This window comes from Carettochelys insculpta, chromosome 15 (genome assembly GCF_033958435.1).
Source record: "Carettochelys insculpta isolate YL-2023 chromosome 15, ASM3395843v1, whole genome shotgun sequence".
Lineage (NCBI taxonomy): Eukaryota > Metazoa > Chordata > Testudines > Carettochelyidae > Carettochelys > Carettochelys insculpta.
The window spans coordinates 35,164,104-35,190,386 of NC_134151.1; the positions used below are offsets into that span (position 1 = coordinate 35,164,104).

Consider the following 26,283-nt stretch of genomic DNA (forward strand, 5'->3'; position numbering starts at 1 on the left):
TTCATGTCATCCTCCTACTTGTGTCTATTGATGGCTGATCAGCCCAATTCTGGAGCCGTGGATCTTATCACAGAAGAGGCACGTATTAGTATTTGCATAAGCACTGATGACAGTTGCCTGTTTGTTTTTGGCAAGCTTCAAGCAGAGTCATGAACAGGCATCCATTTACAGTCTGAGCAAAATAGTGATCAAATGACTGCAACGATGGCAGGGAAAACAAAACCAGCAGAGGTTATCTTAAGTGTAAGCCGTGAAACTTAAATTATACCTGGGGTGCAGATGAACCTCCCCTCACCCCAGTTATTCCTTCCATTTGTGAGGATAGGTCCCCAACAGATTTGATTTGATTGCCTGAAAAGGGAACTCTGCCAAACTAGTTGCAAACAAGGCAAAAAGGACTTGGGGTTAAGCTACCTTATAGAATGTGGGAAATGCTGCTTCTTCCTCGAGTGTCCCCGTGGGTGCTCCACGATAGGTGTCGGGCTCGCCCCGGCACCACAGATCGGATCTTACCAGCAGTTTCTGCTGGACCGCGCATGCGCTGGCGCGCGCCGCTCCATTGCACGCTCCCGGCCACGTGCGTGATCCGGTCCCCGCCAGTTCCTTCTTAACCGCCATCGGCTGCGGCCAGAGTCAGCGTATTTAATGTTTTAAGTGTTCTTACAGTTTCTTTTCAGTCTTTCCATGGTTGCCCCTATCAGGCGGGGCATAGACACCATAGGCATACCCCCAGGGACAGGTCCCCTCAGACGGTTCACTATCCCCGAGGGCAATCGCGGACGGGGACGGAAACGCAAATATCTCAGGGGGAGTTGATTATGGAACCCCGAGATTTCCCCTCGCAAGCCTCCAGCGAGAAGATGTATCACCGTCAACAGGACCCAGAAGGATCCAGAGAGGCTTACCCTAGTGGTTCCTCTCTATCCTCCCCCGACAAGGCTACGGCCCCAGGGGATGTCCACCCCCCGGACGATCTCAAACAGTTCCAAGAGCTGTTTAAAAGGGTGGCCTTTACGCAAGGCATCCAAACAGCAGAGGTACAGGAGAAGCACCATAAGCTCCTCAAAAACCTGAGACCTCCGGCCTCTTCCAAAATAGCTATTCCACTCGACAAAGCAATTATGGAGTCCGCTACCACGATATGGCAGACCCCTGCGTCCGCTCCGCCTATAAACGAGAGCGGATAAGAAATACTGCGTCCCTGCGAAGGGCATGGAGCTCCTGTTCAGTAACCCACAACCAAATTCTCTGGTAGTGGAATCGTCTCAACAGAGGTCGAAAACTTCTCAGTACAAGACAGGGGGAACGGACAAAGATGCCAAGAAGCTAGAGTTATTCGGCAGAAAGGTCTACTCCTCCTCTACCCTACTGTTGAGAATGGCAAATTATGCAGCACACCTAGCGAACCATAACTGTGATAATTACTCCAGGCTGACTTCCCTCATGGACTCGCTTCCAGAGGATAAGAAGCCAGTGCTGAAGGCCATCGTGCAGGAAGGCTATGCAGCCTCGAGGACAGGAGTTTAGATCGCCCTGGACGTAGCAGATACGGCAGCACGCTCAACGGCTACGGCAGTGGTCATGCGCAGGGAATCCTGGCTTCAGACATCGGGTATCCCGAGGGATCTGCAGGCGAAGATCGTTTATCTCCCCTTTGACACACAGAAGTTGTTTGCTGAATCAACTGATTCGGTCCTTCATTCCAGTTAAGGACTCAAGGGCTACTCTCAGAACCTTGGGGATTTATACCCCTCCATACAGGAAGAAAAAGTATTACCCTCAGCAAAGACGATACCCGTATCAACCCCAGCATGCTCACTACCAAAGGGGCTACGAGCAAGGGCGGCATCAACAGTACAGAACTCCCAGGCGATGTTCCCAACAGAGCTGTGCCTCCTCGAGGCAGGGCCAAAGGCAACAAGTTTGATGGACAGATCGAGGGCTGCACTATCACTACCATCGTGCAATGTCATCCAAAGCTAATGTTCCATCATCGCCTCCAACCATTCTACACCCAGTGGCAAAAGATCACCACAGACAAATGGGTACTGGAGATCATAGCCACGGGTTACGCGATCCCCTTCCAGTCGCTCCCACCGCCACGACCTCCACCCAGGCCCCATCTAAAGGACGCCTCCCACGAAGCGAGACTCAAGCAGGAGGTGGACCATCTTATGCTTATAGGGTCAGTGGAAAGAGTGCCGGAGCAACTCCAAGGGAAAGGGTTCTATTCAAGATACCTCCTTACAGAGAAAAAAACAGGAGGCTGGAGGCCCATCCTAGATCTTCGAGGCCTCAATCGGTACTTGCGCAAACGACGCTTTCGGATGATCACAGTCGCCTCTATACTTACAGTACTGGATGATGGAGATTGGTTCGCAAGCCTCGACTTACAAGACGCGTATTTCCATATAACAATCCACCCGGCTCACAGACGTTTTCTCCGGTTCATGGTCGGCAAAGAACATTTCTAATACAAGGTTCTGCCGTTCAGCCTCTCCTCGGCCCCCAGAGTATTTACCAAGACCCTGGCAGTGGTGTCAGCCTACCTGCACAGACAGGGGGTATTTATATTCCCATATCTGGACGACTGCCTACTGAAAGGGGCCTCGAAGGAAGAGGTATTACGCATGATACGCGTTACAGCAGGCACGTTCTCTTCGCTGGGCCTTGTCATCAACCTGGCGAAGTCAAAGATCGACCCCACACAGGACATAGAGTTCATAGGGGCACGCATAAACTCCATCACAGCAAGGGTTTATCTACCAGATGCCCGCTTTTGCGCCATTGGTTCCCTCATACAAGTCATCACCTTCAGCCCCACGGTGCCGGTTCTAACATGCTTACAGCTGCTAGGCCATATGGCAGCAGCAACGTTCGTAGTACAGAATGCCAGATTGCATATGCGCAGCATGCAGCACTGGCTGGCGAGCGTCTACAAACCAGCAGCACACACCGTCTGCAGGGTGGTGTCACCCACGACAGAGGTACACAGATCCCTGCAATGGTGGGTGAACCCCAAGAACATGCTAACAGGGGTACCCTTTCATCAACCACAGATATCTATCTTTCTCACCACCGACGCCTCCCACATAGGGTGGGGAGCACACATGGGCGAAAAGGTGACGCAGGGACTGTGGTCCCCTACGGAACAGTCACTGCACATAAATATACTGGAGCTAAGAGCAGTGTTCAACGCCTGCAAACACTTTCGAGACCATATACAAGGCAAAGTAGTCGGGATCAATACAGACAATGCCTCCACCATGTTTTATATAAATCGACAAGGAGGAGCTCGGTCCCGTGCCTTATGTGCGGAAGCAGTCCGCCTGTGGAATTGGTGCATCGCCAACAATATAACTTTGAAAGCCTCGTATTTACCAGGCGCTCACAACGTGCAGGCAGACCAGTTCAGCAGGCACTTCGCACTCACACGAGTGGCAGATCCGTTCCGATCTGCTACGACCGATTTTTCATGCATGGGGGTTTCCCCAGGTAGACCTGTTTGCCACTCATCGCAACAAGAAGTGCCCACAATACTGCTCCAGGGCAGGACTGGGACGGGGGTCCCTGGGGGATGCATTCGCGATCTCGTGGAAGGGCCCCCTGCTCTACGCATTTCCTCCCACAGTGCTCATCCACAAGGTCTTGCAGAAAGCCAGGAGAGAGAGAGAGCCCGCATGATCCCAGTAGTCCCAACTTGGGATCGACAGCAATGGTTCCCCTTACTCCTGCGCATGTCGGACCGCCCACCGATGCCCCTTCCAGTGGCGCCGGACCTGCTCACGCAAGGTCAGGGGTCTATAGTGCACCCACACCCCAGAGGCCTGCGACTGCAAGCATGGGTAATCCATGGCTCAGCTCCCTAGAGAGCACATGTACGGAGGGAGTGCAACAAGTCCTAGAAAGTAGCAGAAGGACTTCCACCAGGAAGACCTACAAGCAGAAATGGACTCAGTTCACTGCATGGTGTTCTACCAAGCAATTAGCTCCCCTTGCTGTGCCTATACCTGTAATATTAGAATACTTACTGGACCTCAAGAGAGGCGGACTCTCCTTATCCTCGTTGAAGGTCCACCTTGCCGCTATATCGGCTTTCCGACACGAAGAGGAAGGGCCCACGGTGTTCGCCCATCCTATGGTTACCAGGTTCCTGAAGGGGCTGGTAAACCTGTACCCCCCTCGGAAACCGCTTCCACCTTCGTGGAGCTTGGACCTGGTGCTTAACGCGCTAATGGGACCACCATTTGAACCCTTAGCCACAGTTTCCCTCCATCTCCTTACGATAAAGACGACCTTCCTTCTTGCAATCACATCAGCTTGCAGGGTGAGTGAGCTCGCGGCAGTTATGGCAACGCCACCCTGCACAGTATTTTCGAAGGAGGCGGTAACCTTACGGCTACATCCAGCCTTTGTTCCGAAAGTTTCTTCAGAGTTTCATATTAACGAACCTCTAGTCTTACCCTCGTTTTATCCAAAGCCTCATAACTCCAACAAAGAGGCACGCCTACACCTCCTGGACGTGAGGAGGGCGCTGGCTTTTTATATAGACAGAACTAAATCCTTCCGAAAAACGGATAGACTCCTAGTCTCTCTCGCTCCCAGATCAAAAGGAGAAGGTCTCTCTTCACAGAGAATCTCGAAGCACATCGTATCCTGTATAAAAATGTGTTACGAACTTAGAAAGACTCCTTTACTGGCCCCGCCTAGGGCTCACTCCTCCAGGAAGGTGGCGGCATCAACAGCCTTCTTCAAGGGCATTGCGCTAAAAGACATCTGCAGAGCGGCGACATGGTCATCCTATGACACCTTCGCCAAGCATTATGCCCTACACAGGGTATTCCAAGAGGATACCTGTCTCTCGACAGCGGTCCTTTCGGGGGCAAGCTGCACATAACCCGATTTACCCACCTCCTTTCTTGGGTTACTGCTGGGTAGTCACCTATCGTGGAGCACCCACGGGGACACTCGAGGAAGAAAGAGAAGTTACTCACCGTAGTAACGATGGTTCTTCGAGATGTGTCCCCGTGGGTGCTCCACCACCCGCCCATCCTCCCCACTTCGGATCACTGTTTAGTGTTTTTCAGGAGCATCCGAGGCGGTTGGTCAAGGAACTGGCGGGGACCGGATCGCGCACGTGGCCAGGAGTGCGCAAGGGAGCGGCGCGCACCGGCGCATGAGCGGTACGGCAGAAACTGCTGGAAAGATCCGATCTGCGGTGCCGCGGCGAGCCCGACACCTATCGTGGAGCACCCACGGGGACACATCTCGAAGAACCATCATTACTACGGTGAGTAACTTCTCTTTACTTGAGTTTAGATGCTAGAAAACATGGTCTTTTGTCTTTGTATGCAATAATTTGGTTCCAGTATTCTCACTCTGTCACTTGAATCTCCTTTCTTTGATAACAACTTATTCTTCTTTCAACTATATCTCAACAATGTGTGTTGAATAGTGATCCTGTGCTGAATCTTGCAAGCAACTGAGTGCTGTTCCTTTGACAATAACAAACCTGAGAAGTCTGAGAGGTCAGCGGAACAAACGCTGGGAACCCAGAAGGCTGCCCAGAAAATGTGAGCCGCTGATGTGTGCCCTCTACTAAATTGTAAAGAGTGAATTCTGCAGATGCCCAGAAGTCAGTGCTTGTGTTACCAGAGGCTAATGGGTATAGGAAGGTGATCCACAGCAGACTCCGCTGTTTCATGCTAAGGGTAGGTGGTGGCAAGGTGCCTCAGAACCCAGGGAAGAGTCAATCATCTGATTGTTCTTGTATCTTCCAGAAGAGACTGATTAGAAATTGTTTGATGGCTGTTGGAGAGCAATGGTGGGGGCAGCATAAACACAGCTATCAGAGAGGAATATAAGAAATGGGCTTTAACCTGTTTGAATCTATCTTCCAAGGGGCATCTGCTATAGCTATGAGACTATTAATGGAAAGTTGGCCTGAGGCTGTATTTTAGGACCCCTTGGGTACCCACAGATTATAATACATTATGCCTTTTTCTATGCCAAGTAGAATGCCATGCACAATCACATCTGGTAAACCCTTGAGCAGACTGAGTTTACTTGGAACTTTCTTGGTTGAACACATTAATTCTTGCAGATGATTTCAAGATTCTAAAACAGCAGATGCCTGTCTGAAGAAAAAAATTAAGGAGTTTTTTTGTATAAACAAATTTTCACCAGATAGCAGAAATCTTTCTTCTTTGTTAGCTGTCCCCAGCCTAGAGAAATTTTGGTAGTAAACAGAACACACAAAGATAACCCAGATATTAAACACAGGATCTACAAATAACTTTAAAAATAAAAAGGGGGTGAGCAAAATTTCTTGGGAGTAGATATACTTCAGAAATCATCTCTTCCATTAGTCCAATAAGTGCATCAACTGTGATGCTTAAATAAACAAGAAAAGCCTCTTAGGTATTATCAGCAAAAGACGACTTCTAGGTTTGTGCTGAAATATACCATGAATTTTGGAATGCAGCCACTTGAAACCTGTCTTCCCTAAAATTATTACCTAAGCTGATCTCTAGAGTAAACTGCAATCTTCGTAGCCAGGAACAAACATTTGAGGATTGAGTCCAAAATAGATTTTTATAAACATGTTAACTATCTTGAATTAATTGGTAATCAACTGACTCAAAGCTAAAAATTCTAATGTATGTGTGCTCCTGAGGCTTGCTTTCTTTCACAGCTCACAAGAACTGATGTAGCACATATTCTTTATCTAACCAAAACATGCAAGTCTAATTAAAATTATGAAAAGTAAATAAATTTAGCTTTTTCATTTTACTGTCTCCAGAATGAGAGAGCCCTAGCAAACAGGAAGAGCTGGTTCCTATTTCCCATGAGTACTATCCAGACCAGTGGATAAGAGAAACTAGATTTTTGTAACGGGTAGTTTCCATTTCTCATCATGGAAAGGGCACGCACTGATCTGGACAAAGCCCAGCCTATATCCAGATACTCCTCATAAAATCAAGTTTGTACAGGGTTACATCTTTAATCATATCATCTATAGTGGAGGTGATGTTTCCTACCTGGTTTATGTTATTTCAGATTTGGAAGCCCTAAGATCAGAGTGTGATGCTGCAGCATGAGACTAAACTCAAAGGAGTTAAGTGAGGAAAAGTCTGAACTGCTATCTCCATTGTGGCAGAACCCAAGAACAATATCCACTCCATTAAAAGAAATACAAATCGCAAGTAAGGATACAACTAGCTGCCTCTTGTATTGCCTTTTTTTTTTAAACTTGGACTCAACATAACTAAAGCATTGGACAACCTTTGGAAAAAATCATGCTCTGTATGTGTTAGAGGAGTGAAAAATTTATTCTGCAAATGTAGGTTTGCCCATAAATAAAAGACCAATATAGAAAAAAGTAGGGCTGTCGAACAATAAAATAAACCTCCATTAATGGCACTGTTAAACAATGAAACATTTTGGTATTTTCTACATTTTAAAATATATTTATTTCCATTACAAGAGTACAAAGTGTACAGTGCTCACTATTACAAATACTTTCATTGTAAAAAGTAAAATAGTATTTTTCAATTCACCCAGTATAACTATTGCAGCGTAGTATCTTTACCATGAAAGTTGAACTTACAAATGTAGACTTATATCCAAAAAACTGCATTCATAAATCAAACAACGTAAAACTTTAGAGTCAGAAAGTCCATTTAGCCCTACTCTTTGTTCAGCTAATTGCTCCAACAAACCAATTTGCTTGCATCTGCAGGAAATAATGCTGTCTGCTTATTGTTCACAATGTCCCCTGAAAATGAGAACAAGCATTCATTCACATGGCAGGTGCAAGATATTTACATGCCAGATGCACTAAAATTTCACGTCCTTTCATGTTTCAGATGCCATTCCAGAGATCATGTCTATGCAGATAGGTTCCGCTCAATAACAGTCCAAAGCAGGGTGGACAGATGCATGTTAATTTTCATCATCTGAGTCAGATGCCACCAGCAGAAGGTTCATGTTCTGTTTTGGTGGTCTGAATTTGTAATTTCCGCATCAGTGTTGCTCTTTTAAGACTTCTGAAAGCATGCTCCACGTACTGTCTATCTCAGATTTTGGAAGGTACTTCAGATTCTTAAATCTTGGGTCAAGGGCTGTAGCTATCTTTTGAAATCTCACATTGGTAACTTTGCATTTTGTCAAATGTGCAGCAAAGATATTCATAAAACACATGCTGAGTAATCATCCAAAACTACTGTAACACGAAATATATGGCACACTGTGCAGAAAACGGAGTCGTTCACCTACGTCTCCCCCCCCCAAAGAGTTCAATCACAAATGTAACTGAAACATTTTTAATGAGTGTCATCAGCATGGAATCACACCCTCTGGAGTGATGGCCAAAGCATGAAGAGGCATCCAAACGTTTAGCATATCTAACACTTAAATATCTTACAATGCTAACTACAAAAATACCATGAGAATGCCTGTTCTAGTGATTCTGTCAATGAGAAGCGGGCAGCATTATCTTCCATAAGTGTACAGTGTTTGTCTTAACAATTGGCTTAACAAGTAAACAATTGTGTTTGTCTTAACAATTGTGTTTGTCTTAACAATTGGCTTAACAAGTAAAACTGAGTGAGCTTGGAAGCTTTAAAGTTTTGCATTGTTTTGTTTTTTGAGTGCGGTTATAAAATAAACATACATTTGTAAATTGAATTTGCACAATAAAGAGATGGCACTATAGTACTTATGTGAGCTGAATTAAAATACTTTTATCATTTTACAGTCCAAATATTTGTAATAAAAATGTAAGCAGCATATACTTTTTATCCTGTGTGGTAATTGAACTTAATATATTTGAAAATGTAGGAAAAGAGCCACAATTATTTAATAAATTTTAATTGGTATTTTGTTTAATAATGTGAATAAAACTGCAATTAACCCTAATTCATTATTTTATTCACAATTTTTTATTAACCGTGATTAACTGACAGCCCAAGACTTCAGCAAAGTTTTTGATAGTCTCCCACAACATTCTTGCCCATAAGTTAAGGAAGTATGGATTGGATCCAGGAACTATAAAAGAGATAGAAAGCTGGTTGAAAGGTCGGGCCTCACGGGTAGTGGTCAATGGCTCAATATCTGGATGGCAGTCAGTTTCAAGCGAAGTGCCACAAGGCTTGGTTCTGGGGCCGGTTTTGTTCATCTTTATTAATGACATGGTTGAGGGACTGGACTGCACCCTCACCTATTTTGCGGATGACACAAAGCTAGGGGGAGAGGTAGATACATTGTAGGGTAGAGAGAGGATCCAGAGTGAGCTGGATAAATTGGAGGATTGGACCAAAAGAAATCTGATGCAGTTCAACAAGAAGTGTAGAGTCCTGCACTTGGTATGGAAGAATCCCAAGCATTGTTATAGGCTGGGGACCAACTGGCTGAGCAGCAGTACAGCAGAAAGAGACCTAGGGTTTATGGTGGATGAAAGGCTGGACATGAGTAAACAGTGTGCCTTTATAGCCAAGAAGGCTAACAGCATATTAGGGTGCCTTAGGAGGAACATTATGAGCAGATCTAGAGAAGTGATTATTCCCCTCTATTCGGCACTGGTGAGGCCACATCTGGAATACTGTGTCCAGTTTTGGACCCCCCAGCATAAAAAGGATGTGGCTGTGCTGGAGCAGGTTCAGCGGAGGGCAACAAAAATGATTAAGGGGCTGGAGCGCATGACCTAAGAGGAGAGGCTTAGGGATTTGGGCTTGGTTAGTTTATAGAAGAAAAGACTGAGGGGTGATTTAATAGCAGCCTTCAACTTACTGAAGGGGAGCTCTAAAGAGGATGGTGAGAAACTGTTCTCAGTGGTGTCAGATAGCAGAACAAGGAGCAATGATCTCAAGTTAAAGAAAAAGAGGTATAGCCTGGATATTAGGAAAAGCTACTTCACCAGGAGGATGGTGAAGCACTGAAATGTGTTGCCCAGAGGTGGTGGATTCTCCATCCCTAGAGGTTTTTAAGTGCCGGCTTGACAAGGTCCTGGCTGGGATGACTCAGTTGCGGTTGATCCTGCTTGAAGCAGGGGGCTGGACTAGATGACCTCCTGATGTTCCTTCCAGCCCTATCAGTCTATGATTCTATCAAAAAAGTGGAATCAAACTCAGGAAGATATGATGTATCTGGAAGAAAAATAACTGGAGGTAGCACAATGGGTCCTCATTATAAGTCCAGGTTATATTCCTAAATTATGCAATTTAGAGTGAAACAATTTACAAAGGGGAATTAATATCCATAAGGAATAATGTAAGTAACTTGAGATAGATAGGTTCCAAACACATACAGTTCACGCACCTGTGGTACATACAATGTACCTATAACCCACAAAAACAATAAATAGAAATAAATACATAAATACATAAATAATAAACAAATAAATAGAAAAAAATAAGCCACCTGCCTGCTGGTCCCCCCCCCTGTCACTTCAGGGCTCACTTCCAGGGCCCCTGCACTACAGCGCCTACTGCCCAGCCACCACAAAGCTCCACTCTGTTCCTGACCTTTGGTCCCTGCACCCTTAAATGACGAAAGTGCAGATTAGTGCAACTTTTAATGAATCTGCTTTCCTGAATTACTTAATAATGTATATGTGAAACTACTTATAGCAAAGCAACTTATAACGAGGACCCCCTGTATAGCATTTGTTACTGGCATGCAAAATTGTGCTCTGGAGTGTCTCCATCCTATGTTTAGTAGTAGCTGGAAAAGGATGATGGGGGAGATCACATGATTACCTGTTCTATTCATTCCTTGCAAAGCAGCTGGTGTTGCCTACTATTGGAAGACAGGATACTGGGGTAGATGGCCCTTTGGTCTGACCTAGTATGGCTATTCTCATGATGTTTTATGCACTTTGAAAATCTTTACCAGCAGACAAGTAGTATTGAAAGGGCCTGGCTCAGGAGCTTTTACTCTCTCATTTCCAGCAGCAGACAAACTGCATAAGGACCGTGTGTTAGGTGTGTGCTCTGGTTAAGGCTGATTGTCTTGCATAATCCTTGTACTGTGCTAGCTGGGGGCTGGACCGTTTGTGGCAGTGCCTGAAGAAAGCTGTCAGTCATCCGGAGAAATTTATCAATCAGCTTCTGCGCGTTCAGGGGAAGCTATTAAGGCATATTCTCTTTTCCCTCAAGGAGCGGCGCATTTGCAGCACTCCTGCTGAGCCCTGGGCTTGGGGAAACAGTTGCGCTACTTGTGGTGGCTTCTCGGCAGTCTGTGGCGCTGGGCAGCAGCAAGGTAGCCCGGTTAGTCTGTATCCTAACGAAACAAGCAGTCACGCAGCTCTCTGAAGTGGGGCAAGTCCGTTGTAGGGGGTGACAGGGCTGCGCCCACTTGTAACCTCCCGCCACAGGTCGACAGTGCCCTGCACCCGGGTCTGTAGCTACTTCAGACCCCAGCTCTGCGATCTGCCGGTGTTCAGCATCCCCATCAGCCTGCTCCCCTGGCGGGCGGCGCTGGGCCGCCCCGGGAAGGAAAGGGGGAGGGAGCTGGTGTGCCATGTTTCCTATCACCTCCTCCACCGTTTTGCTCTAGTTAGCCGCTGCGGGGACGGGGGTCTGCTGCGTTTGCCCCATCCGCCGTCAGCCCCGTTTCGGCTGGGGCGCCCGGCTTCGAGGGGGCGTCGTGCCGTGAGGAGCTTGGCGCCGAGGTTCGAGCCCCAGGCTTGGCCGCTAGGTGAGCGCCCCCAGGCCGTTCCGCCTCCCGCGCCAAATTACCTCAGCCTCCGCAGGAAGCGGCTTCGAGCCGGAGCCTGGCGGGCAGCCGCCTCCGCCAATGGAATGCTCAATGGAAGCTCGAGCTGTGGCGAAGCCCCTGTGCAGCCGCAAGCCAATGAGAGCGCGGGTACGGTACTTCCGCTGCCAAGGAGGCGGGACGGGCAGGTTTAGTGTGAGGAGGGGGGGATGGGCAGTGGCGTTTCGGGGCCCCGCCCAGCGTGGTCTGCGCTTTGCTGCAGCGCCGTCTCCGGCAGCCGGGCCGAGAACGAGCGGCCCGGGCTCCTCGGCCGGCTGGGCCCCACGGGGGACTGCGGCCCCGAGGCGCTGCTGGCTGGGTCTAGGGGCCTCTGGGGAGGGGCAGCCGCGGGGGTATTCTAGGGTCCCCGGGTGGGGCGGCCGCGGGGGAGTTTCTGGGGTCCGAGAGCGGGCCGGGCGACCCTGTCAACGGAGGGCCCCGCTGGCCCCGCGGTGTTAGACCCGCTCTCATTGCAGGGGTCCTAGTCCCTGCCGTTGGGCGGTGTCGGGCATCTCCCTGCCCTTACTTCCGGGCTGGGCAATGAATGGCTTCAGCACCGAGGAAGACAGCCGCGACGGGCCCCCCGCTGCCCCCTTTTGCGCCCAGAGCTGCTGTCTGATTGACGACGGGGACCGGTGCGTGCGCCCGGCGGGCAACGCCTCCTTCAGCAAGAGGATCCAGAAGAGCATCTCCCAGAAGAAGCTCAAGCTGGACATTGACAAAAGTGTGAGTCGCAGCCCTGCTGTGAATCGGCCCTAGCCTTCATATAGCCCCCACGGCTCCTAAAGTGCTCGCGAGCTTAACGTGCAATGCGGGGGGTCTTCTGCGTTGGAACCGCGCTTCTGTTTTACAGGACACGGCAACCTTGCCCGACAGTTTGGTAGGAGCCTGCAGTTATACCTGACGTTGCATGACTGTTAGGAACGAACTGAACACACACATCGTGGGTTGAAATGTATTGTGTTTACTGAGCCCTAGGATTGATGATGCTTAAGTTTTTCCTCCCTCTCTCAAAGGAATAGGAATTGTAGTGATGTGTGTGCATGGTGGAGGTAATGTGACACTTAATTTTGCAGGCTTTGTCCAAGCTATTTTACCGAATTATGTAATGTAACTACTAATGTTGTAAAAGAAGTACAGATAAAAGTTCTTGAAGAAGAGAGAGATCCAGATCTTCAACTGGTGATTAAAAAGAACTAGTGCTAGTAGAGAGATTTTAAAGGACTTCCAGATGGTAGGTGCTGGAGAGAATCATCTTGCATTCCAATGAGTATAATAGTGTGTGTAAGGATTAAGAAAATGCTGCTCTCTTAGTTTTGAAGCCAATAGTACCCCTTTAACTGTGGTTAGGTACATATGAGAGGTAAAGAGTTAACGTTGATTCTACAGACCCCTGTCAGTTGGAAATACTTAAATGAGTAATGCTTCAACCTGTTCTCATGAAGCAATAATTTAAAACTTGTCATATCTGACTGAAAAGTCAACACAATCATTTTTAAATGAAAGAGATTGAAAGCTTGTTTATTGGTTGTCATCCACGAGGCTTATCTGTTGTCAGCTAATTATTGAACATGTTAAGTGACATCTGTTAGTCGGACATTTAAATGAGACCCACAGTGGGTGGAGGATACCTCTGAGCTCAGCAGCCATAGTTTTTTTTGTTTTTGGTTTGGAGAAAGTTTCTATATTTAAAGCAGTTCCATCAGCGTAAGTCTCAATTCATCAGATTTTTTTTCTTCTTTTCAGCCTATGGCTATTACAGGTGGCATTTTAAGATTAAGTCAATTGAAAGAAATTTAGACATTACTTTGAGTACTTTGTCCATTTAAAAGCGTATTGTGTACGGTCGATATCATTGTTTCTCCTGTTTATGAACATCTTTCACACAGCATCAAGGGAGAAAATAAGAGAGACACTCAACTTGAAATCTACTAATTTTTTTAATCACATTTCACCTGCCCAGAGTACTTCCTGAAGCTTTCTAATGTGAGTCATATTTTTCTATTTTTAAAGAAATATTTTCTTTCCCTTGTTACATGTGAAAGACCACTAACGTGAAAGGGGAAACCAGACTAATGAAATAACTATACAGGTAGAAAGGATTAAACTGAGTATGCACAAAGTGCTTTCTTTGTATAACACAGTTTAAAGGCATTTTGTACTGGATGAGCATCAACTCATTTATCGTCAGTTTGCATTAGAAAATACCTTCTTACAAGAACTTTTATATTGGGGCAAACTTTCAGAAAGAGCTTCTTATGTACAAAAAGTAGTCAGTCTTCATTCCTCTCTGCCTTGGTAAGGGGAAGTTCCAATCCTGAAAACCTGTTCTTTAGTAATCTCACTGGCTTCAGTGGGCTTACTTGTATAGATCAAGGTAAATAAATGTGTGCATTTTCAGATTAAAAATCTTATTCTTCACAGCCCACCTATTGCTCAATTAAGAAATGGAGAGACATGACCCAGTAGAGAATTCGTCCTGTATTTTGTAAAATTTGATTGCTTTCGTGAAAGTGAATGTGACATCATAACTTTTAACATTATCACTAAAGGTAGAATTTCAGTTCGGGCTAGTAGGAAACCTTCATTGTCCCCTGTCTTTTCTTAGCCCTAGCCATTCATGTAATGAGCTTATTTGTATTATTCACAAGTGTGGCATCAAACTCATTATTGAAAAGATGAGAATTTTCACATTGTTAAATGTAGTATAGCAAATACTTTCTGTGTAGTATTGCTTTATAACTGTAGTCTCATACAGTTGTCTATGTAATAACTATGATTGCTTTTTACTCTTAGGTAAGGCATCTGTATATTTGTGATTTCCACAAGAATTTCATTCAGAGTGTCCGAAACAAAAGGAAGAGGAAAACTAGCGATGATGGTGCAGACTCTCCTGAGCATGAGACAGATGTCCCAGAGGTAAGTTTCTTGTAGAAAGAGATGTTGACTGCTGCTGCAAGTGCCTAGTGGGTTCAAATTTCATGAATCTTGGTGGCGGGAAAGGTGTACATTCTTATGTTCAAGCACAGCTATGAAGACTCTTTCTTATATAGAAACTGCAACTTTTTCTCAATTCTTCTGGAAGTAGCAGGGTGTACAGGAATAATTTTTATATTGATGGAGGTGATTCTTTTTTGTTTTGTAAACATATTTCATTTTCTTCCATCACCCTAGGAAGACCCAGTTCCTAACTTTACTAGATGTCATCCACTTAGTTTTTTTATGGGAAATGCAAAGATTTGTGAAAAATAAGTCCAACCCTACAACTTTATATACAGGGAGTAGAGCTGAGAAAAATAATTATTTTTTTAAGTTCAGTGGCCAAACTACTTAAGTAGAATCTACCTTATTTTGAACAGAAATGTGATTTTTTTTCTTGGCAAAACGAAAAGGAAGCAAATTGGTTTTGGGTTGAACACAATGAATATTTGGACCCAGAACTGATGTGGGGTGTTTTGTTGGTTACATTTGTAAGTGGGCTCTCTCTTTTTAATCACTTTTTGAAAACAAATCTACCCAAATTTCAAAACAAAAATTTTTAATTTTTTGAAAAATTATTCTGCTAAGTTTTTCACTAAAATTGACGAAAATGTTTCAATTGTCCTGCAGTTTTATTTTTGCAAATTTATTACACAGTTGAAAAATTTCATCCAGTTCTAGCACTGCATCTGCACAAAAACTAAGGGGCTACTAGGCATATATGCTATTTATTCTAAACGTACTATTTTAAAAAAAAAAATAGCATATTGGGTCCAACTGTGTGATTCTTGATTGGTGCCACAACCGAGCATGCATCATTCTGTGATCTGTCAGCTTTCAGAAACTCCACTATGGTAATGGAGTCAGTTCATGGACTTAGCTAAGCAATTTTCAAGTATGTCATTAACTTTCAAAATTATGTACAATATATTTTTTACATCCCAGAGTAACATAATTTAATAATACTTCTCAAACTATGAAACAAACTATAAAACATTATTACATCTGGTTTCTTTTACCCTCAGTTTCTGCCTTTGTAAAATGGTATTTGTGAAACTGATGACCTTTCGTAAAGTGCTTTCAGATAAACAGATAATAAGTGGTGGTACCACTTGTACTTTCGGCATGCGTTCAAGTGCTGTATAATAATAAATTGAAATTTACTTAACAGAGCACTCGCTTCCTGCCAGTCCTTGGTTCAGTTCTTTCATTCATGCTATAGAGACTGTGCATTTTATATTTTGAAATATCCCTGGCTGAGTTCATTCCTTCACAGTGTCCTGAAACCCAATAGTTTGTGACACAAGCCATTTGCTCAGTGGGTAATAAGCTGGTATGACAGCCCAAGTTTCTAAACTCTGTTGGAACCCCTGGGAATTGCAATGAATATGATTTCTGTTCATAACAAAGAGCTCTGCAATTCTTAGTGTGGCTCTTGTCTGGAGAAACAACTCTGTACAAATGGCATTGGGAGACTATTTTTGTGTAAATGATCTGCTTATCCGATTCATTCAGTTGACAAGTGAAAGGCTTGTGGAGGATGCAGAGGTGTAATTGGGAGCAAAATTTGGCCTTATGACTGGAAATTGGCTAGCAATTCTGTTTTGTAGTATATGAGCTGGAACAGAATTTCTCTCCCCTGGGACTATATTGACTCTGCAGCATTAACTAGAATGAAAAATAGATTTATGTTTGTCATTAAAGTAAGCAGATGCAGCTCTGAATATAGACGAGCATTCCTGTGCCATTTTCAGATACTCTCCTCAGATACATCTGCACTCCAGTCTTCCTGCATCTTTTTTTTCAGGTTGACCTGTTCCAGCTGCAAGTGAACACGTTGCGACGGTACAAAAGACATTACAAGTTACAGACCAGGCCTGGCCTCAATAAGGCTCAGCTAGCAGAAGTAAGCAAGGGTGTGGGAAGTTGTTTTGTGTAACAGAAGAAAAATGTATTTTTCGCTCCCCTAACCTTAACATACATTTTCTGGACTCGAGTGGCCGCACTGATTCTATCACTAGGATATACCAGTTGCTTGTTTCCAGTGAATTGCCTCAGGAGAAGGCTATAAGCCTGTTCTCCTTCCAGTGAGAAGGATGCAGAGGAACATTTTGTGGTAGCCATTATTTGTTTTCCTTTCTTCCCATCCTGTTAATTAATTAAAAAGTGAGTGATTAGGAATAGCAGAGTAAATAGAATCAGAAAATGGATTCTTTTACTGTCCTGTGTCGTTAGACATTTTCAAATTCATAGTTGGTGACAGCTGTAAAACCAAAATCCTGACACATGTTCTAATTGAGATAAGGTAGGTGAGGTAATCTCTTTTAGTAGACCAATTTCTGTTCATAAGAGAGAGAGAGAAGTTTTCAAGTCACACAGCTTTTCTTCTAAGCATCAGATTAGCTTTTCTCTCCCACCATTGGAAGTTGGACTAATAAGAGTGTATCTCACCCTACATGTGTGTCTGATGTTCTGGGACCAACACAGCTACGGCTATTCTGCATACAACATGACCTAACTGTCATTTTAAATGTTGCTTGTTTTTTTTTTTCGTCCATTCGCTGCCTAGTGCAGCTGTGCTGCATTCTTCAGATTAAAGGCAACATCACTAATCCAGTCCTATTTTCTTTCTACTCCCTTGATCTTGACATAGTTTGCTTCCCTGACATATTGTGTTTCACTAGTCTGTTAAAATTCTTTGAGATTTTTGATGTCATCCAGCCTGTGGACAAAGGAGATCCTGTGGATACAGGGTACTTAGACATTCAGAAAGCCATTGACATAGTCTGTCACCAAAGGCTCTTAAGCAAACTAATCAGACATAGTATGAGAGGAAAGGGCCTTGCATGGGTCAGAACTAGGGGTCACCCGATGAAATTCATTAAATTAATTATTTAAAACAAAATAAAATACTACTTCATACAAGACTCAGTCATCTTGGGGAACTTGGGAGGGTGGTATTGTGAAGGTTCAAAGTAAAACTGCATTCAAAACAGAATTAGATACATTTAGTGGAGGATTGGTCTGTCAATGGTTAACCATAGAAGGTCAAGTATGCAACACCATATTCTGGGTGTCCCTAAGCCTCTGACAGCCCGAAATTGGGAGTAGGTGACCAGGTAGATCGCTCAGTGGTTGCCTGTTTTTTGCAAGCTCTCTGAAGCACATGTCATTGGCTGCTGTCAGAAGACTAAATACTGGATTAGATGACGCACTTATCTGACCTAATATAGCCGTTCATATGTTCTTAAGCTATTAAAAATGTATTTTCCTTTATCCCTCCAATTGAGAAAAGAGTTTGGGTAGCTGTTTTATACAAGCACTGCTGCAGATAGGTGGGGTGTACTTACCGTATATTCTAATGTTCAGGGCAGTTCTGCTTCAGTCTCCACTCCTGCCCCAATTTCACTTGAATTTGTTCCTAGAAAAGCCCTGCTCTCATCAGGTTAACCTGACCTCTGAGAACATTTCAGTGTGTACTTCTTGGAGGCCCAGGACTTTTACCACCATACAACACCTAGAGTTCTGGTAGTTTTATGAAATGTTTTGTGGCTCAACTTCAAAGTCGAGTACTGAATTAATGTTGAAAATGTTGTGCAGCTTTTGCATGGAATGGCAAGGTAAAGGGTGGGGTGTAGACCCTCATTTGTATATCATGTATTTGTAGGTTTCTACCTAACTGGTAAGCAGTCTTTCACCTACCACTTGTTGGCACACACTATGTACAGAAGCCCATTTACACTAGTATCCCCAGCAAAACTATTATGCAAGCAGAGATTAACGTTAAGGGGAGCCTAACTTAAAATTGTCCCACACTTCCCAGATTTCCTGTGAAGTTTGAGCAGCTTTGACCCTACGCTGGATCCTCGTCCAGCTCCCATGCTTGAATCACTTCTGCCTGAGGCTCTTAGACATCTGCTTCTAACCCACCGTAAGGAAAACTCAAACTTCCATAAGTCTTCTTGGAGTGATCCATATTGTTCAACCTGCAGCAAAAGCCAATTCTGGAGTTGTGTTGGGTACTAAAAGATGTTTCCTCCATAGAAGAAAGCGCATCTCCTAATCCTGCCAAACAAGACCTTTTTTTACTTTAGCGCTATCCTCTGGGTGAGAAAAGTAATCTAGCCGTCCAGGGTTTCTGCCAGAATTTGAGATAGCAGTCCTAGGGTCTTTTCTGTCTCTCTGACTAAAGCTTCACCAAAATGTTTTAATGTGGACAAAGGTCCTCTGAAGCTGCATTGTTTACATTGCCAAGTCTCTACCTCTTTTGGGCCACTTAGCAAAGTTTGGCAATGGCTTTCCCTCACCCTTCTTTAAAATATTGAGTCAAGGGGAAAATTTCTCCAAGCAAACTTGGCATGGAATGGATTAGGGGGGCGGGTTCTACTACTAACTAAAAAAAAAAAACTAGCCTGTTGTAATGCCTCGTTAGGAAAGTAGAATTTCCTGGCTTCCAAATTCCACTTGTGAATTGGTTGCTGAAATTGTTCATCCAGCAGGACACCTCTCTGCTCATATGCACATTCTGCCTATAGTGAAGGGGTAAATGAGGACTGACTGTTCACATCAGTGCATGTTTGTGTAAAAGTGTGCTTAACAGCCTTAAATCATGTCAGGATGAACAAAGACCAAACTGTAGCTCTGCTCATTTCTGCATTTAATTCAAGAATTTGCCTTTTTTTAAACATTTAGACCATTAGCCGACACTTCAGAAATATCCCTGTGAACGAGAAGGAGACACTTGCCTACTTCATCTACATGGTAAAGAGCAACAAGAGCAGGCTGGACCAGAAATCAGAAAGCAGCAAGCTGCTAGAATGAAGATGAGTTGGACTTTGGATGAGACTAAGCGTGATATTTGAGGAACAGGCGGTGCTGTGCATTTTAAGTTTATAAAAATCATTAAACTATCTTGTAATTTTTTTAAATGCAGTGTGTGAATGCCATAATACAGACTCTTGATCAGAGTATCTGAAAATATGCATCCAACAAACCTAAGGAGACTTACTTCCCAGTCAAAGCCAACACGGGATTAAAGAATTAAAGTTCTTAGGAAGAAATTAAAGATATCGGGATATGAGAACTCTGATTTTGGAGTTCTTTGACGCAGCATTTTAAAGTAGTTCTGGAAGCCATGTGATTTAGGTGAAAAGTAAAAAGAATTCAGTGGTCTCAATCTGCATCACAAAACCACCATGCAATACATTTTGGTTCTGGACTAGAAGAGCAGAGCAGTTAAAATTCAAAATCAAGATGTATGAGTCAGTATTGTGCCTGAAGGTTGCTTACAATTTGAACACACTCCACAAAGCTCTGAGCCATGAGTCCCAAACTTCTGTGAGTGCTACAGTTCTCCAAGTCCACTTCAATTAATGCTGTTTGATTGGTTTGAGGATGGATTTCTCCCCTCATCTCATACAGAAATCAAACTGATGTTGCCAAACTTTTGTTCTGCTTTACCTTATTTAAAAACTTGTTATTTAATTGAATCGTTTGAAGCATTTGAGAAGGCCTGCGTTTCTGGACTTAGAGCGTTTAAGAATATACATGGCATATAGGCAAATATTGTGAATGAATTCACTGGATTGATTGTGTTGTTAGAAATGCTCTCATTTAATTCATTAAAGTCATTGTTGTGTCTCTTGAATTCCAGGCTCAGGAGGAAAGGCGACGCAGTGGCTTATGATACCAGCCTTAAGCCTGGGTCAGATCAGGTGTAGGAGAAGCATGTGACTGTATTCTCAATCTGGTATTTAGTAGGTTCACTTCACAAAACAGGCCCACAGATTGGTCTGAGTTCCAGCCTCCATTTTCAGATAAACCACTATAGAATCAGTAAATATGTCACCAGTGCAGCAAGAGCAGCATGTGTTGTGTTTGAACAGCATCTACCCACAGCATTTTTTTGCAACGGACAGAGCATGAAAGTAGTCAGTCTTTCCTAAACACTAAATTTACATTTCCCAGGAATAATGTGGACCATAAAATGACAGAGTTGTCCTTTGTAACTGTATATTATAAATATGTAATTAAAATCACTTTTTTGTTTTTAAGCCAAAGTATCCTTACAAATAATTCATGGCCTAAACAAAATTGGCAAAAGGAGCTTAAGAAGGACTGTGATCTGTTATTTCCCAATAACTTCAGATTGAATTTGGGGTACTCACTCTGCCCCTCTGCTGTTCTAACTTTTTTTTAGTCTTTTTTCTGTTCTGAGATGCCAACTCCTCACCTGGCAAATAAGGCTTAAGCAACAGAGTGAACAGTAGTTCAGTTTTTGGTTAAAATCATTCAATTGCAGGTTTGAACGTGCAGAAGATGGATGTAGCTTTGAATAACTAAGCATGAGACCACTCAATACTGTGTCATTTCTTGTGCATGGAAGACAGTTCTTGCAATGCTTTCTTTAAATTTTAAGCTTTCTGAAGCTATTGGTGAAGATCATTAACATCACCACTGTAAGAAAACTGAGTTTACTTGCATGGTCTAAAGTGTGTCTGTTCCAAATAGATTTTCAAGAAACTTCAGCCTTTTTAAAAATTCCAGCATCATGCAGAAAATATTTCTAGTGCTAGTGATGATCCATTTTAATCTGATGCCTGTCTGAAACATGTAGGTTGTTTCAAGTGTTCTCACAGTCTCCAATCCAGTATGAATTTTAAGAAGCTTTTTACTATTTAGATCAGAGATATGTCTGCAGTTCAGTACAAAACCTATGGCTGGACCATGCCACCTGACTCAGCCTCACGGGGCTGGGGCTAGGACTCAGGGGCTGTTTAATTGCAGTGTGGCTATTCAGACTTAGGTTGGAGCCCAGCTTGTAGGACCGTGTGAGGCCCAAGCCCAGACATGTGCGATTGAACAGTCCCTCAAATTGACTGGCATGGACCTGCCACAGACATCTAATTGCAATGTAGACAGAAGCCCCCAGTGGGGCTTTGACACAACCACTGAAGGAACTTGTGGTATGATAAGCAATGTGTTGCATCGGTATTTCTCAAGTGTTTGAGTCTCCATTATTCTGAACAACAACGAAGTCCTGTAGCACCTTACAGACTAACAGATATTTTGGAGCATAAGCTTTTATGGGCAAAGACCCACTTCATCAGATGCAACTTCTCCATTATTCTGGGACCTTCTGTACTGGAAGAATAATTCATGACAGATGCCTAGAAGTTGTATTCTTTGACTGCACGATTACCTTCAGAGTTAGTGTGCATGCAACCAGAGGAGAGTGATTAAAGAAACATCTGTTTTCAAATTATGAGTAGGTTCTGCTTCATCCTAACTTCCAGGCCAAATTTGTAAATGGACTTTGCAGGAGACGGGGGTGATTTTAGGTTTTTAAGAGCAAATAATTTGTTGTAACATTTCAGCTGCTCAGCAGCAAATTGAGCCTTTACAAAAGAAATATGTTGGCAGACTCCAGCTGTTCAGGTATATTCATTGGAATGTTTTTGTGCAGAGGTGGGAAGTTTTTCCAAACTAATCGATTGATATAAAATTAAGCATTGCTGTTGGTTTTACTTAAGCAATTATATGTTTCTAAAAAGTCTCATTCTAAGGGGTGGTGATATGAAGATATTTGCCAGCCACTAGCAAGAGTTGGTAAGGCTGGAGGTTGGAGGAGGGAACACCAAAGAAGCAGAGGAATCTTTGGTTTTCACATCCCTTGGATCCCATTGCCTTATAAACACTTGGAGATGCCTTATTCTCTTGTTCTCCGCTCATCAGAGTAACAAGCCTGGAGCATAAGAGCAAGTGTGTTGGTGGAGGGACTGGTCCCTCATGTGCCCTGCCCCCCCCTTGCTAGAAGTTGACTCCACTTGTCAATTCAGCAGCAATATCCATGTTCAGAGTGCCTGCGGCTCTCAGAGCATTTAGACTTTAATAAGCAGAAACGCAACAATGCAATTGTTCTGTGTAATGCCAATGTATGTATGTGATTGTGCTGCATGCCAATTAAAAATACTGTCCAATGTTTTTAGATCCTCAACAGCAAATACATTTTTTGAGCCACAGCAGTGTGATGAAAGCTCAGGCAGCAGTATTTTTCAGTGGTTTGAGTGTTTAAGATGCAGGACAGCGGAATTGCTTTGATCGCTATTGTTCATTTACGCACACTACAGATTTTTTTCCCTTGTAATTTTAGAATTTGCATTTTACAGATGGGCCTTAGTGCTGTCTAACTGAACCATGGTGCACAAACTTTTGTAGGAGTGTATCCTCTGTTCCAAGTCTGGGTGCAATTCACACAGAGAAACAGGACCATAGGAAACCCTCTTACCCGCTTAGAGACTCCTGTGTACTTCACTGGGCTTTGGATCAGACCCATAATCCTTTGGATGGAACTCAGATAATGTAGATTGCCTCCAGCAGGCCTTACCTAGTGAGTTAATTTCATTTTGTGTAGTGATCCTATGCTGGTCACCACTATTTGTAGCAGAAGAAGAAATCATTGACCTTTTTCATGCTGTAGGCTCAGTGAAGGAAAAGCTGTGGAAATTCAATGTGTGGTGTGATGACTAGAAAGTGCAGTTGTTAAAGTGGGCAAGTCCCTGGGGGTGCACTTTATTTTTAGATGTTCTGTGTTCATTGTTCAAGGCATGGTTTTGGTGTCTGTATTTTGAATGCCCCACATCATGAGCAAACAGTTGCAGTAAAACTGAGTGTTTCTTTTGCTAGAAACTTTTGGCACTAAGGCCTGATCTACACCTAAAACTTAGGTCAACTTAGGTCCATCTCTCAGGACTGAGAAATTTAATCCCCTGTACAATGTAGTTAGCTGGATCTAACCTTGCTGGAGGCACAGTGAATTACCTAGCTCAGTGGTGCAAGCCCTTCTGGTCAAAGGAGGAAGCATCTAATCTAGAGTGCTGTGCCATTCTAGCTGCAGTGGATGGAAAAAGGTTGTCTTGACTTTCCCAATACTCTGGTACCCACTGGCATGCTTCTAAGGAAAATTGGAGGGCTCTTCCGATGTATAGTTCACATATCTGAACCAAAAAAAAAATTTAGTATATGAAAGTCAGATGTTTCATTAGGATGGCTTCTTATCCAAATAAGCTTGTGAAATCTAGAGCCAAAGAAACCCACAGCAAGTGTGTTATTTTAATCTAGGTAGTATAACAGAACTCTGAGGACATGATCCAAATGAAAACCAAGATAAATAGGCTAGTTTGTGTGTCAAGGACCTGTCACCAAAACTGGGTTTAATTTTATAACGTGTTATGCCACACACAAATATTGTGGGGAGGAGAAAGGGTGAGCCATGCACTTTACTTCTGTCAGTAGATGCTGACATAAACACTGGTGGGAAACAAATGGAAGTGATTGGGGAGGGGGACTTGATCCAAAAGCCTCATTATTTTTGTGTCGAACAGCAAACCATTCTTACTCCTGTAATGCCCTGGCGTCATTTTCTCTTAAAGTTTTGAAATGAGGGAACATTGAAATTTTAGATAGTAAAGCCATTTGACTGCCTAGTGGCTTAATTAAAGAGCCCATTATGCAGAGACAATATAATAGAGGGATTTTCTTTGTATCTCTTCATATCAGCTAGGTCTTAGCAAGTGTAGGAGAGCTAATAAAGTTGAGTTTACAGTTTGCTTTCTAGTTGTAAATGGGACACTTATGGCATGGGGAAACCCTTTCATTTTGGCAACAAATCCCTGGCTCTGACTTCCATGTTATCTATTGCTCTCATCTGTTTGAAAGTAAATAACATTCATGCAATGGGAGGGCTCTTGCCTTAAATTCTGAATTTCACTAGCAATTGGATCAGATGTGTAAAGTAGTTTGCAGTAAATTCTTAAGGTCTCTGACCTAGTAGATTTCCAGTGTTGTTTTTAAAGGAGCAAGGTTTACAGTTTTGCCTTCTGTTTGTTGCCTTTCATCCTTCCTGTCTTGTCCTATTCTACAGCCAGAACACCAAGGATACTATCAGAAAACTTAAAAAAACAAAAAAACAAAAAAAAACAACTTTTTACTCTGTACTGGACTTACTGGAAGATAAAACAATCAGACCCGCTTTCGTTATGCCCTCCCGTATGTTGTGCTGATTTTATGCCAAGTGTCTTGGATAACTTGTAATTTTAATTATGTAATATAGCTGCGTACTGTCACAGCATCTCTAGTAACTTATAGTGAAACTGTGTAATTTTCGCTGAAATGTAGAAAACGTCCTGCTCCTACTGTGTATGAGGTTTTTCTCTGTACTGTCAGACAAAGATATATAAATGCCTGAGTTTCACTTTTAATAAATGATCTATCTAGCAACAAGCCCCACGTTCCCTCTCTTTGCCTCACTGAATGGGGCTTGCTTCTAGTGACTGGCTCCTGGGCTGATAGTGATGTGGTGCTTCTCACTCCCATTCAGGGCATCTGGTTCTGCTTGATTCCCAGTTTGTTCTCAGGACTCAGCATAGTGCAGAGACAGGAGGGGAAGCAGAAGGGTGAGGGACAAATACCATATGTTGACTAAAAGTGCTCTTCCCCTGCCTCAAATAAGAGTCCCACACACCAACTCCTTAGCTGGATGGGAGTTCTGACATAAGGCTTCCTAAAGTGTAGGTGGTATAAGCCAAGAAAGGCTTCCAATGTTATGTAAAGAGGACCACAACCAAATAAGATTGGCTTACTTGGAAAGTCTATTTAGAGGACACTGCCTTCTGGCATGTGGGACTTTTCCCTGCCAGGGTTAGCCAGTAACATTCACCCTATCTACCGTTTGATTCATTCTTATTTTGTGAGCAACTCTACTTCTGTGTTTGTAACACTGTACTTGTCCTTCATTTCAAAGACTATCCTAAATCAGTGACGGGCAACCTAGGTCCTAATGGAGTTCTGCACATGGCCCATGAGACATTTTGTTTACTGTCAGCAGAGTTGCCAGATTCTGCTGATTTCTGTCCATGGAGGCTTTTTTTCCTACCAGTATCACTAGTGTGACACACATGAAAAAGCAAGAACATGTAAAGTGGGGTGTGTGCTGATTTCATGCAAGCGTCTGTGAGCGATAAGCGTTCTCTCTGCATTCCAGTCAAGGTGCTGGTGTTTCAGTCAGCATGCTGCACAAATTCTAGATACACAAGCGCATTTAGTAAAACTGCCCTATCCTGGGAAAACATCTTGGTTACAACATTCTTGTGGTTCACTTAAATCAAAGAGAGCTACTCATGCCATGGTCCTGCCATGAGGGCAGGGGTCTGGACTAGATGACCTCTCAAGGTCCCTTCCAGTCCCAGTATTCTATGATTCTGTGCAGCCCACTCACTAGCCGATTGCCCATCACTGCCCTAAATGGTCCTACACACCATCCACTTGGGTCTGTTCTTAAGTGGCACATTCACCAGATGAAAGGTGTGTCTGTCTTTACCATGTGAAGATCTAGGGTACTGGTAGGACACAGCACCCCAAGATTTAAAGGCAAAGTTAACTTGGATCTGGAGAGCTGTTCCTTTTCCACTCTCTGACATGGTCTGGATCTGAATCTTTCCCATTTATCCCACCAAACTTGCTTCTCGTTTCACTATTACTTTCTCCAGTCCT

General features: G+C 43.6%; 1 protein-coding gene across 1 annotated transcript; it reads left to right on the forward strand.

Moving 5' to 3' along the window:
- Positions 1-11,995: 11,995 nt before the first annotated feature.
- Positions 11,996-25,009, forward strand: SAP30L (SAP30 like). The gene is made up of 4 exons (XM_075009703.1): positions 11,996-12,480; positions 14,551-14,673; positions 16,541-16,639; positions 19,426-25,009. Exons 1-4 carry the CDS (start codon positions 12,295-12,297, stop codon positions 19,552-19,554), a joined length of 537 nt encoding a protein of 178 aa, XP_074865804.1. The 5' UTR covers positions 11,996-12,294; the 3' UTR covers positions 19,555-25,009.
- The last annotated feature ends 1,274 nt before the right edge of the window (positions 25,010-26,283 follow it).

Bases quoted from the DNA above. Each gene is read 5' to 3' on its own strand.
- SAP30L (XM_075009703.1), top strand. From the start codon at position 12,295: ATGAATGGCTTCAGCACCGAGGAAGACAGCCGCGACGGGCCCCCCGCT. The intron at 14,674-16,540 runs GTAAGTTTCTTG...CTTTTTTTTCAG, and splicing joins ATGAGACAGATGTCCCAGAG to GTTGACCTGTTCCAGCTGCA. The intron at 16,640-19,425 runs GTAAGCAAGGGT...TTAAACATTTAG, and splicing joins ATAAGGCTCAGCTAGCAGAA to ACCATTAGCCGACACTTCAG.